The sequence below is a fragment of the Dromaius novaehollandiae genome, chromosome 20, assembly GCF_036370855.1.
Source record: "Dromaius novaehollandiae isolate bDroNov1 chromosome 20, bDroNov1.hap1, whole genome shotgun sequence".
NCBI lineage: Eukaryota > Metazoa > Chordata > Aves > Casuariiformes > Dromaiidae > Dromaius > Dromaius novaehollandiae.
In genome coordinates this window covers 7879783-7893148 of record NC_088117.1, presented here as the reverse complement: position 1 = coordinate 7893148, position 13366 = coordinate 7879783, and the positions used below count along the sequence as shown (strand labels likewise).

The window sequence follows — 13366 nt, the reverse complement described above, 5'->3', positions numbered from 1 at the left end:
TCTTGGAGAGGAAGAAGGAAGAAGAAAAAAACCAAACACAAACACAAACCTTGGCTTCTCATCTTTCCCTGGTAGAGTGCGGGAAGTCCCAGCTGATGCTTTCCAGGCTCTGAGCTGCTCTCTGTTATTTGCAGGCACTTGGATATCTCCCGAGACCATCTGTCCAGTTACTACAAATTCAAGCTGACCCGGCGGGTTCTAAACCTGTTTGTGGAAAACTTGGTAAACCTCACTTCGCTCGATATCTCAGGGCACACCATGCTGGAGAACTGCACTATCCCAAGCATGGAGGAGAAGATGGGCCAGACAAGGTAAGGTAACAGCAATTACCGATATCTACTTGGATGGAAAGTTTTGCCAAAGCTGGATTAAGGACAGTTCTCTCTTCTGAGCTTTCAAATTCTTTAGGTCTAATTAATATTAAAAAGCAAGATACAATTGTTGCTAATTCTCCCTGAAGCTAAAGACTAGTATGGGAATTGGTTAGTTGTGATTCCTGTATGTGACATGGGTGAGAGCTTTAAAGGTAATAAAGAATTCATCCTACCTTTCATACATATCTGAAGAGGTATTTCACGCCTTCTTTTCCATACACATCCTTCCAGTGATCTCTAGCACTAGTTTATATTTCCTCTGAAAGGACTCCAAACCCCTTTACACAAAACATTCTTACCCCAACCAAAGTCCAGGCTCTTCTGAGGCATTTCTGCACTTAGTCACTACATTAATGTTTATAGCAGGACTGGGTGTTCTAGGGAGTTAGAATCTAAAGGCTGATTTTCAGATTTGACCTTGATGCCAGGCAGATCAGCGTTTGAAAATCCCAGTGCACCTCAGTGGGGGCACTCTTGGAAGTCTGGTTTTCCAGGTCAACCAAGAGCTCTGCCCTCCTGTTCCCTGAGCACTTAGGAACAAAAGCAAATAAGGGACAGTAGTGGCTCCTTTCCAAAGCTGGTGAAAAAACTACTGGCTCCTGGTCAATAAGGAACATGGCAGCAAAACAACATGTGCATAAGCACAGAAGCAGACTGAGGCATCTATCAAATGACATGCAGTCAAGTTCCCAACTTGTTTGGATCAGTGGAATCCACAGCCCTTTCCTAAGAGGAAGTGTCTACCCCAGCTAGCAAATTTTCAAGACAAATTCTGTCTGGGAGAGCTGTATCCTGTCTGCCTGAATTCTTGCTGCTATTTCTGTTCAGTGCATTTACTCCTTCAGTCAGGATCACCTGGAAAGAAAGGCTAGTGTTACCTTTAGGAGAATTTGTATGGTGTACAACTGAATGTAGCTGTTGTCACTCCAGTTATGGAGCAGTGCAGTCAGAGTGAATGGAGAGCAAATAGCTGTCCCTGTGGCAGGAGAGAGCTGAAGAAGCAGGGTACCAACATGAGTGATCTCTTCTTTTCTCAGCATTGAACCAGCAAAGAGCAGCATTGCTCCCTTCCGGGGTCTGAAACGACCACTCCAGTTCTTGGGCCTCTTTGAAACATCTCTCTGCCGCCTGACACATATTCCAGCGTACAAGGTAATGAGGCAGCAAGATTATTGGCAGTGGGTAGTTTATGGAAGTTCAAAGAACATGAAAATCACTGGCTGCCAGTAGAGCGTAGCTCTTGGGCTTTGGGGTGTGACAATTGAGCTCTGACCTTTCAATAGCCACTTAGTAATGCAGGAAAGCTGCCAGAAGGCAAGACCTGCACCTCACAGTTTTCACAAGGGGAAAATATATGCCTCTTAGAGAAGGGCCTGGGAAAAAAAATCACCCTACCTGAAGCAGCAGGGTGTCTGTGACTACAAAACAAAGATTTAAGACAATGGAAGAGGAGTCCTACTTGTGAAAAGCATCTTCCTGCCCTGAAGGGGCCATTTCTTGTCCCTCTGGGCTAGGAAGTGACTCAGCCTCTTTGTTCCCATCTTGGGCCAAGTCTTACCAGCAGGTCAGAAAGAAATTATACCCTTGACCTTCTAGATCTACCCTCAAAGCTCCCTTCTCATGCTGGCTTTCCTCCCTCATCCTTTCTTCCCTGACTCTTTTTTGCCTCTATGCCAGGTAAGCGGGGACAAGAATGAAGAGCAGGTTCTGAATGCTATTGAGGCTTACACTGAACATCGACCAGAAATCACTTCCAGGGCCATCAACCTCCTTTTTGACATTGCCCGTATTGAGCGCTGCAGCCAGCTGCTGCGAGCCCTCCAGGTGAGCCCACGCTAGCATTTACCTCACCCTCACAAGGGAGATTTTTTCAAGCCCAGCCTTTTCTCTACCCTGGGACACCATGTCAGGCCATTCAGGAGAAAGTTCCAGTTGTGCAGTGGAACTCAGTACCCTGATTTCATGAGATATTCCTGCTATGCCCAGGCCATGCATTCCTTGCAGGCTTGCAACAGCCTTTGCCTCACACAACCATAACAGTCACTGCAAGACTCAGTGTCACTCCAAGTCAGTGGCACTGAAGCTTCATGTTGCTTCTCTGCAGCTGGTGATCACAGCCCTCAAGTGCCACAAGGACGACAAAAACATCCAGGTGACAGGCAGCGCGGCACTGTTTTACCTGACCAACTCTGAGTACCGCATGGAGCAGAGCGTGAAGCTGCGGCACCAGGTCATCCAGGTGGTACTGAATGGCATGGAGTCCTACCAGGAAGTCACAGTAAGAGCAGCCCAGCCTCCTTCAGCTCCTATAGTCCTGTCTTCTGTCTTTAGCCTGATGTAGCATCTAGGCCTTCTGAGCCTCCAGGATGTGAACCAAGGCAAGCACTAGAGAAGCTATTGCCCAGATCCACTCCTTGCCTTCACTCCCTAATGGGGATTTCATGCCAGGCACCCCTTCTCCATGTGATGTTCTCCAGAACCAGAGGAAGCAAGTGATGATAGCAAGGCTCCTTTGTAGGTGATGGTAGTGGGTCAAAGGATGCGTACAGCCCACAGCACAGATGTCCAGCACTGATCCTGGTGATAAGGGCTAAAGATGTGCATGCGTTGGGGGTGTTGAGTCTGCAGAAAGTAACATTATTCTAAGGCACTGTACTGGTAGCTAGCTGACATTATATAGTATGATGCCATTGGGTTGCTGAGCGGCAGTTGCAGCATGGAGAGTTTATAGGCAGCGAAGTGATGAGACTGGGTGATTGTGTGATACTAGAGTCACAGTAAAAGAGAAAAGGGAGAGCGCAGATAAAGCACAATGACAGATGTGAGGGTGACAGAAATTTTAGTGGTAGTTAGGCAAGAAAATGGTTTCAATACCAAGCAGCAAGGGAACATGAGGTGATGGGATCATCTTTTCGTAGCCTCCCAGCCCAGCATTTGCTTGCTCTTGTCCTAGGTACAGCGGAACTGCTGCCTGACGCTGTGCAATTTCAGCATCCCCGAGGAGCTGGAGTTCCAGTACCGCCGAGTCAATGAGCTGCTGCTGAACATCCTCAACCAAAGCCGGCAGGACGAGTCTATCCAGCGCATCGCCGTACACCTTTGTAATGCTCTGGTCTGCCAGGTGGACAACGATCATAAAGAAGCTGTGGGCAAGATGGGTTTTGTCATGGTTGGTATGGTCCCAAGGTGTCTGCTTATACTTAACCCAGGCTACCACAATTCCCTTGCAGCAGTCCACCACGCACATCCAGCCAGTGATTCAACCTTAGGGAGGGAACTCGTGTCCCAGCAGTGCTAACCTCTCCTGGCACCTGTCCCTCCAGGTGACATCTCTTACTGGCTTGCCAGCGCTGGAAAGCACAGTCTCACAGATAGGCTCTGGGTGAGAGCAGGGAAGCAGCGTGACCCGATTACCTTCCCTCTTCACTACACTATATTATTTTTGGAACTGTTACAATCTGAATTTACACCAGCTTCCCAATTCATGTCCACCCATATCCCACCCCTTCCAAAGACCTGCTCAGGCAACTGCTCTGATATAATTACCACATTCCTAACTTTGTAATACACATTACAACAGATTTGACCGTAAACTCCACAGCTCAGGGACTCTAACACAGTTCAGCTCTGCAAATACCTGCAACGCTGAACATAACCCAGTCCCATTGAATCAGAGAAAGAGATACCAATTAGGTTTTCTGCAAAGGGTCACATTCTTAGACTGCATATACCTGCAATTGGCTGTAGCCAGCCGTGCGCTGCCTAAAGGTGTCAGTTTTAGCTCTGTGATTTCTGAACTGTCCTCACTCTTCCCCTTTCTCTGTCCACAGACAATGCTAAAGCTGATTCAGAAGAAGCTGGCTGATAAAACGGTGAGTGTCTCCCCACAAAATGTACCCGCATAATATTTTCTGTTCAGCCTGACATAGGCATGGTGATCCGTCCAGTGTGCCAGCCCAGCTTTTCTACCAAACGCCAGACATCTCAACTGGTGCTGTAGGATATCCTCTCCAAAGAGGAGGGGGGAGGTAGCAGAAAGGCAAAAACAACAAAAAAACCCACTCATCAACAAGCTGAAAGTGTATAACAAGGTCTTCTTACCTCTGAAGCTCTCTGGAGTAATGCCAGAGATGAAATACAAGTACTTGGTTTGCACTAGGCTCCCACATAAGCAAAGCTCCATTTCTGTCCCTATCTCTTCGGCTCCATAGTGTGATCAGGTGATGGAGTTCTCCTGGAGTGCTCTCTGGAACATCACTGATGAGACCCCTGATAACTGCGAGATGTTCCTCAACTACAGTGGCATGAAACTCTTCTTGGAGTGCTTGAAAGTGAGTATTTCTCATTTTCTCCGAAGGAATACTGGCATTAGTAGTAGAGATGCAGGTGCCTGAGCATGCTCCCTGGCTGAACTGGATCCATAATCAGACCTTCATATTTTACTATAAAATAAAAACTTGCATATTTTGTCAGTTTATTTCTTTTTCACAACCATCCACCCAGTAGAACAAAGAAATTCACTTACTCATATGTATCATCCTCCTCTTTCCCTATTCTGTACTTACAAACACAGTCCCCCTTAAGCAGGGCAGCAGTGGATAACAGGCCTTGATTCTCTCATTTCACATAATTTGAATGCTAGAGATTCCATTAGAGATCTGCTAGAGAACCATTGCTGACTACTCAAAAATACTCAGCCTTTCTAGATGCACCGTTCAATCGTTCTCCAGGGTTGTTTGTTCTCAGTGTCACCCACAGTCCTGCTTTTATATACTCTCATCTCTTGTCCTCTTAGGAATTCCCAGAAAAGCAGGAGCTGCACCGCAACATGCTGGGACTCCTGGGCAATGTAGCAGAGGTGAAGGAGCTCCGCCCACAGCTCATGACCTCCCAGTTCATCAGTGTGTTCAGGTGAATATATCTGACAAAGAGCTGGGCCCAGGCAGGGTAAATGTGTTGGGACTCTGCTGTTGAATCACCTGGAAACTTAAATATTTGATGCATCAGCTTGCTTTCTCATTCAAAAAAAGCTAAAAGGAAAACATAAGACAGCTTGGATTGCACAGCTTAGGCGTGATACACACTAGTGACAAGCTGAGTCCCTCAAGAGCACTGTGCCCATTTCAGGCCAGAGATACTTTCTCCAGTGATCTTCTCTGGTAGAGATCAAAGACATGATGCTTTTATGACTGTGAAATGCTGAGTAAGGTTGTTCAGGTACCTATAAATGGTTTCTTCTCTCTTTGTAGCAACCTTTTGGAGAGCAAAGCAGATGGGATTGAGGTATCCTATAACGCCTGTGGTGTGCTCTCCCATATCATGTTTGATGGTCCAGAGGCTTGGGGCATATGTGAGCCGCACCGAGAAGAAGTAGTAAAGAGGATGTGGGCAGCCATCCAGAGCTGGGACATCAACTCCAGAAGAAATATCAATTACAGGTGAGGAATAGAGAAGCCTGGCCCACTTACCCAAGAGCTAGGATTGTCACAGGAAACAAGCAGCAGCAGACAGGAGGAAAGAGGCACAGCCCAGCTCTGCCTAGGGTGAAGGAGAAACATCCTTAGGGACATATTCTTTAGTGAGTGTTTTACATTTTCCTTTAAAGTGTGTCATGCAGGCTGCTGAAACTAAGACACCTTGCTTAGCAATTCCTATGGGAGAAATGTGGGAGCCCAACAGAATTTCTGCTGCATGTTTTTGGTGAAATTGCATAATTCAGGAAACCCATGATCTGACACTCTGAGACTGCCTAATAATTTTTTTCTCAGACTTCTGTCCTTTTTACCTCAAGTCTGTTTCTTTCTGAAAGTCACATGGATCGCTGTAGCTTTCAGTCTTTTCTGGGGGATATTTAAACATAGTTCCTAGAAATCATTTCAAAAGTTAATATAACTAGTGGAATCCCCCAAAGCCCTTACTGTTAGAAGGCATCAGGTACTCTGTATTCCCACAGTGCTGGGCAGGGATCCAGAATGACTTGCAGTGTAGGCACATTATTGTTGCCAGAAGAAACAGAGAAATCATTGCACGTGAGCAGCCAGCTTTGGCTGGGTGTAATCTTGCTCTGGCTGCTCTACAGAATGATCAGTGCTGCTGGGTTTCAGCTGTCATAAGGAAATGACTGACACAAGATAGAAGTTCATTCCTGGACTCAAATTCTTTGCATCTGTTTCTCTGGGCAGCATGTTTATGCTAAGCTGGTAGGGCCTGTAAGCCTGCCAGTACTGCCATGTGACACAGGCTTACTCTTTGATGCCACAATCTTTGACATGCCAGTGGGATTTACTGCTGTGGTATGTATGAGCATAGAGTTTGTACTGCTTTGAGTGCCAAAGCTGCTGAAAGAAGCAGCCTTTGGATTTTTCACTTCTACAATATTTCTGTGCAGGTCATTTGAACCAATTCTTCGACTCCTTCCACAAGGGATCTCTCCAGTCAGCCAGCACTGGGCAACCTGGGCACTGTATAACCTGGTCTCTGTCTACCGTAAGTTCTACTTTAGAAAACCCTGTTCACTTCACTGGAGAAGTTGGGGTTGTGGATCTGAGCTTGTTAGAAGAAAAAGTCTTCCCAATTTAACTACATGTGGGTAGAGAGAACATTCTTTGAATGGTGCAGGAATGTCAAGGCAGCACAGCCAGAACAGAAACAATGAAATGTAGTGTGTAGCAAATACCTTCAATGTTTCCATCCTTCTGGCCATGTTCTTACATTTTCATCCATTCTGTGTCTGCTGTGTTCACAGCCAGGGTACCTGTAACAGGCTGACTTCATAAAAACTTTCTGTGATTTCTCATGCAGCAAGCTCCCCTCCTGCCACCCTGTCTCCCACCCCTGTGAAGGTTCACGAGGACCTGTTATATTCTTTTCTCCGCAGCTGACAAGTATTGCCCACTGCTGATCAAAGAAGGTGGGATTCCCCTTCTGAAGGACATGATTAAAATGGCTTCAGCACGGCAAGAGACCAAGGAAATGGCCCGGTAGGAAACCAATAACGTGCTGTCATCAAACACCCAGTTTATCTTCAGTTTAGTTTTTAGTTCCCCACATCAAGTAAGGCTACCAAATAAAGGCCTGTACTGATGTGTATGAAGGGTGAAGCAAACATGGGTGAAGAGCAGAAATAAGAGTATGGAAGCAGGAGCCTAGAGAGGTTTCTATAGGTGGGCAGTACACAGACACTGATGGTACAGACAGGTTTGATGGACGCTAGGCAAATGGGTTGTAGAAGTGGCTTGCTGGTCAGGAGAACCAAACTTGCTAGTTACATCTCTTATGCTGATAGTATCCAGTCATCGCTCTTCTCCATACTTGTGGTGTGGGCTCCTTGTTCAGTACATACCAGTCTGTCACCAGAAGAGCTGATTGCACGGTTAAAATGAGAGAATTTTTAAAAGGTGGGGAGAGTCCACCACCTGCATGAGCTTTCCCAATTTACCTCTTACCTGACCTTCCTTTGGAGTCATCCTTTCAGAGTTTTAAACGCCAGCTGCAGTTTCTAATCATTGACAATCTGAGAGCTATAATTTCATACCTGCAGGAAAAATATAAAAGACAGGTAGAGATATCTGGGAATACATACCTTTTGCGTGGGCAGCAGATGTTCCTTCTAACTGAAGGGTTGCTAAATGCTGGAGGCGATGGAAGCCTGCAGAAGACATAGCAAAATACTATTACAGGTTAAGCAGATTGCGTATGGCTTAGAAAGTGAACAAGTGATGGGACAGCACAAGAACGGTAAATTTCCAAATGGAAAAGCAGAGGGACAGATGACAGAAGAATGAACGACAAATGTTTGTATGCATGTGTTTCCTGACGCGATTCAAAGTTATCTAGTGATTTGGATATGGGGGTAACGAATGAATGGTCACATACAGATCTGGATGTATGCTAACATGGTTTGCAATTCGGAGGAGATGAACTGCAGTTATGAGCTCTAAGCTGCTTTTGTGAAGTATACTGGTTTAGACTCAAATATTGGTTGATGCATATCTCAGGAAAGATTGCTTGGTGTAAGCAGTGTACATTTACGTAGAGATCATGCTGTCGGACAGTTCCTTATGTTACTGTTATTGGCCCACAACTGTAATGTGATAAGCTTTTAACTAAACCCTCTCTCCTTGTCCTTGTTTTATCCATAGGAAAGTTATAGAGCACTGCAGTAACTTTAAGGAGGAGAACATGGACACTTCCAGATAGAGGCAATCATCTAGTGCCTCTTGCCAGCACTGTATCCAGCTTCTCTCTAATTCACTGTATATAGGGAGGACTCTTTCTTACCAACTTGGCTGTTGGGAGGAAACTTTATGTGTGTGTGTGAGACCCTCAGTAGATGAAGGTGAACAGGGGAGGGGGGAGGGACTTTTTGCACAACAAAATGCTTTCATTAAATTAGTGGACTTTTTCGTTATGAAGTTTCAGATTGAAGTTTTGTGTGTATGATTTCTGTATAAAAAGAAAACAAAAAACAAAAAGACAACTACATTATGTATCTTTTAACCATTTTTTTTAGACAACACAGAAAGCCTCAAATGACCGTGAGCTTGAAGACCTAGTTGCGTGATCGCTAGTATAACATTTTAAATTTCCCACTTTTTAGAAAATTCCCTTTCACTGTATTGCATGAGGTCCTGTAATGTCCACAAGAACACCAGTCCTGAATTGGCATTGGCCACCGAATAGGGTTACAGGCAGTGATGAGTTATTTATTTGCTTAGAGAAGTTGGGGGAACATGATACCAGAGAGTTAGACCAAATGAACTAACCTTCTTAGTAATATTTGTAAATAGAGCAAACAGGGAAGAAAGCTTTTTCAAGTCTATTCATTCCCATAATGGGTTTTTATAGAAGACTCATATTAGTGGAAGCACTGCTAACTGTATGTGGGTCTATCGGAAGAGAAACATTCCTGTTAAAGTCAAGAGCTCTGTTTTGTCCCCTTTGGTGGTACAGTAGGATTTGTCAGCCCACCCAGCCTCACAAGGTCAGGGATGTCCAGCAAAGCCAGTTGCACATCCTTGGCAACACAGAGTTCTCTCTAAGGGAGCCTGTGCAACAAGGAACAAGGTTTGTTCACAAAGGGCTACGCATCTTAATTCCAGTCCTTCACCACCTTTTTAGTTGTGTTCTATGGGGAAGGGCTACAACTAAGCTCTGCTAGGCCCTAGGCAAGAGCAGCATGTATCATTTGTACAAGTCCCAGTAATGGACTGGAGGGGTTTTACTCTTCTTTGGTCTGCATTAGGGCTAGCCATGTTCAATGGCAAATTGGTCTCCCCTTGTAGAAAGTTCACTGCAGCACAAACGCTGTAGCTGGAAGTGCTGACATATTCTTCTGAGACCGGGGAGTCTCCAGGCACCCTTTGGCGGGTGATCCCATGAGACAGCACCTCTTGTTCCACCCCAAACATCTTCCCCCTCTTCTGAGGAACAAAAGGCCCTGTATTCTTATCTGACTCTCACCAGCACTAACCAGTGCAGTCCCACTCTCATCAGCGGCATTCCTCCAATTTATCCTGACGCAGATGAGAGGAGAGTCCCACTAAAGTGTTCTCCACCTGTAAGACACTCCAGACTATAGTGGCTCAAGAAGCCAAAGGCCAAGGTTTATCTCACAGCCAGGCTCTCAACACCACATTGTGCAGTCCATGCTTAGAGCCCTCTGCTTGTCTTAGCTCTTTCATGATTCACAAACCTTCTTCCCTTGGAAAGGATTTTATGTCTGGTAGCAATGAGAGAAGACCATGGCCATGCGAATTAGGACATTTAAGGCCTCTGAGATAGCACAGTAAGCCTCACTGCTCTCTTCCCTCATATACATTGCCCTCAGATTTGATTCGCTGCTATGACAGGTTCTTCTAATGCTCAGTTAATGCTGTCATTGCTGAGCACATTATAGGCAGATCCTAGAGACACAAACTGACACTTTAAATGACAGAACACAGCTGCCCTGCAGAGGTTTACTTTTTCTGCCAACATGGTGTTACTCAATGTCTTTTTTTTTTCCTTTTTAACCATATGTCATTTGTTTTGATATTGTGAGATCTGTACTTTTTTCTTTAAGTATTTTTCAAACATATATATTTTTGTGTCACTTTTGAATTGTTTTCATATGGTTTGCAAAACTTGACAAATTATACTTTTTTGCAATCGTTTGATTCAAACGTATTTTTCTCTCTTATTACTGTTCCCCAAGAATTTGTGTCTGTACAAGCTTTGAGTCAGGGAAGCTGATTTCAAGATCTGTTTTCCATGTAACACTTGTTAATCTTTCTCCTAGATGCAAAACTAATAGAGGCTGCAAATACTGCTGACCAGCCTCCCTGCATCAGGGGAGTCAGTCTTTGCTCATTTAATTCTCCACTTAATGCAGTCGTTTTAAGGTGCCTCATGTGACAGTGCCCACCAGGCTTTCTTTCTCTTTAATGCCCATATAGTGAAAGCTGCTACCACTGAAATCTTAAATCAAGTGACAAAAGCACTCAGGATTCTGACTATGTTGGGAAGGTGGGAGTGGAGCAGAAGGGACACAATCACAGATGTGACAGGTATCAGAAACCCGTGTCCCCAGCACGCAGCTGCCGTGATGGGGAGCCAGCTGGAGCTCAGGAGTTCTCAGCTAGAGCAGAATTCAGCCTTGCACTGTAACCAGAGCCAAACAGTTAGGTTTCACCCTGAGATTTTGGCACAACTGCACCAAGGTTAATGAACAAAAGATGGCTTGGATCCATCCAGATCAGGACTTAAGGACATAAGGTGTTTGAGTTTCTTCAAACTCACACCCCTGTAAGTTCAGTCATTACTGAAGTCCCACCTGCTGCAGCTGGACAGTGGTATCCCAAACTAACCGGTTCCAAGCTGCATAAAACATTTGTTTCACAATTTATAGATAACCTCGATCCTCACTGCTCACATATCATCAGGCAAGTCCTGCAGAGCCTTCTAGGCATGCTGTACCTTAATGAGAATAAAAAGCAACGCGGAGATTAATGGAGTCAGATAGACCAGCCTGCCAGAAGAGCTTAGCTTTATGAAGTCTGTCACTGCTCCCAGGGGGAAGGGGGACTTTCCATAAACTGATCTGTGACAGCTAACTACACATGAGCTTTTGAGTCAGGCCACCAGCAAGATTTATTACAGAGACAGCATTCCAAAAAAAAAAAAAAAAAAAAAAATAGCATCCCTGTTGGAGCAATAAGAGCTTTGGCTACAAGCTTCTATTTCTTCAAGCCAATAAGTTTTGCGAGCTGGAAAATAGCACTTCCCTTTCAGTAAGGAGCAAAAGAGAGAAAGGTGTCCTCAAACATCTGGACATAAGCCAGGAATGCCTGTGATTTGGAGTTTGAAACTAGGTTGTACCTCAGTTTCCCTAATTGTGAAACAAAAGTTGTTAAACCCTAGGCTTAAGGCTTGTGCCATGACCTGAAGCACTTTTTGGAAGCAAAGAGGAGCTAACGAATTGCTGCTGTAGATACAATGCTCAGGACAGAACAGGACAGTTGTCTCCAGCCATCACATCAATATTCTGCAAAGGAGAGGAGAGCAAAGTGGCTGATTTTTATGAAGGTCTTACATGAGAAGGGAAAGCTGGATATCCTGAAATGCTCACCAGTTACACAGGAGCTTCTCAGACCTTCCAGCTTTGCTGGAGCAAAGGAATGAACCAGGAAACTTAACTGCACAGAGAGAATTTAAGAGCTAAGGACCAATCCTTCCCAGAAAACTAGAAGGGGGTTATATCTGCCAAATGAAAATCAGGCTGAAAAGCAGTTCATAGCATGTCAAGATATGGCAGAGGGACACCTTGTGTTCTGTAGTTGTTCCCTTCACACTCTTATGCTTTCATGTTTGCACTCCTACATTTCATTTAATATTCAATAGCTTGGCAAGTAGAGCACAACTCAGTAGTTCTCTGCAGAGACTGTGCCAACAAAGCAAACCTCTACCTTGACTGTAAGCAGTTTCCTTCCTGGCTGGAGGATGTCTCCCAGTCTCAGTGGCCCAGGTCAATGACACTGCAGTCCTCAGCATGTCAGGTGTTTGCCATTTTCTCTGGAATAGACAAGAGAACAAGCTGGTGCTTCCATTTTACAAAATTTGTGGGAGGAACTGCTTATACAAATTAGCATCTACTTGTGTGATGCTTAACACCAAGCAGTACCAGACTTGCTCATCTGGACCAAGCCAAGAAGGTTTAGGACTAAAGACCATGGCTATTAGTAACACTACAAATCTGTCCCATCTGCATCATGGTTGTTATCATCCTGCACCTAGCTGCTGGCTCAAATGCTATCTGTTCAGCACCGAATCCTACCCAGCTTGTCACCTTCACTGAGCTCCTGTTGGAGTCGCTTTGGTCTCTGCAAAAGATGAAGGGGAGGAGGAGTTTTCGAGCTGTGAACCTATTCCCCTCCGACTGGCCTTCAGATTACTGAGGGAGAAGCCTGACACAGCTCAGGTGTTAAAGGATGGCTTGTGCTGAAAAAAGGGAATTAAAAGTAAGAAAATAGCTGGTCTCCACAACAACCAGAGGGTATGAAGCACCAAGGTTAACAGTTGTCAGTGGTGGATGAAAAGCAACATGGGGGCTGGCTGAGAAGGCAGCACTTTGAGAAAGGAATGAGGGAGATTTCCTGCTGAACTGAAATACTTTGCTTTAACCAACTATACTTTGATTTCAGATAATGGTCACTGAATCTCTCTGTAATTCCTTTCTTGTTAAAAAAAAGTTTTTAAGCTAACCAAATATATATTTCCTTGTTTTGCTTCAAGAAGATAATCTCAGTTATAATGAGCAAGCTTCTGCTTTTACTCTGTCCATTGATTTGCCTACTGTTGAGAAGCCTGGTTCAAATGCTTGTACATGGTGAAACCAAGCAAAAAAATAATAATGCACAACTGTTGCTTCCTTACAATTCTGAATGAATTATTTTTTCTGTTGTATCCATTGGGATACCTGTTGTGTATTAAAGCTAGTGCTTAACAATGTCTTA

General features: G+C 44.7%; 2 protein-coding genes across 5 annotated transcripts in view; one reads left to right on the top strand and one right to left on the bottom strand.

Annotated features, from left to right (window-relative positions):
• Positions 1–64, bottom strand: part of TBC1D13 (TBC1 domain family member 13) — a 21740-nt gene extending 21676 nt beyond the window's left edge. Inside the window, exon 1 of the mRNA XM_064523731.1 lies at positions 50–64. The gene's annotated coding sequence lies outside the window, so the exon portion shown is untranslated. The remainder of the gene's footprint in view (positions 1–49) is intronic.
• Positions 1–13366, top strand: part of ZER1 (zyg-11 related cell cycle regulator) — a 21449-nt gene extending 8083 nt beyond the window's left edge. For all 4 annotated transcript variants that reach the window (XM_064523730.1, XM_064523727.1, XM_064523729.1 and 1 more), the window contains 12 exons: positions 135–311; positions 1412–1526; positions 2052–2198; positions 2479–2652; positions 3328–3543; positions 4205–4246; positions 4586–4705; positions 5170–5285; positions 5624–5812; positions 6763–6860; positions 7252–7354; positions 8516–13366. In XM_064523730.1, coding sequence (XP_064379800.1) covers positions 135–311; positions 1412–1526; positions 2052–2198; positions 2479–2652; positions 3328–3543; positions 4205–4246; positions 4586–4705; positions 5170–5285; positions 5624–5812; positions 6763–6860; positions 7252–7354; positions 8516–8573 — 1555 coding nt within the window. In that variant the 3' untranslated portion in view covers positions 8574–13366. The remainder of the gene's footprint in view (positions 1–134; positions 312–1411; positions 1527–2051; positions 2199–2478; positions 2653–3327; positions 3544–4204; positions 4247–4585; positions 4706–5169; positions 5286–5623; positions 5813–6762; positions 6861–7251; positions 7355–8515) is intronic.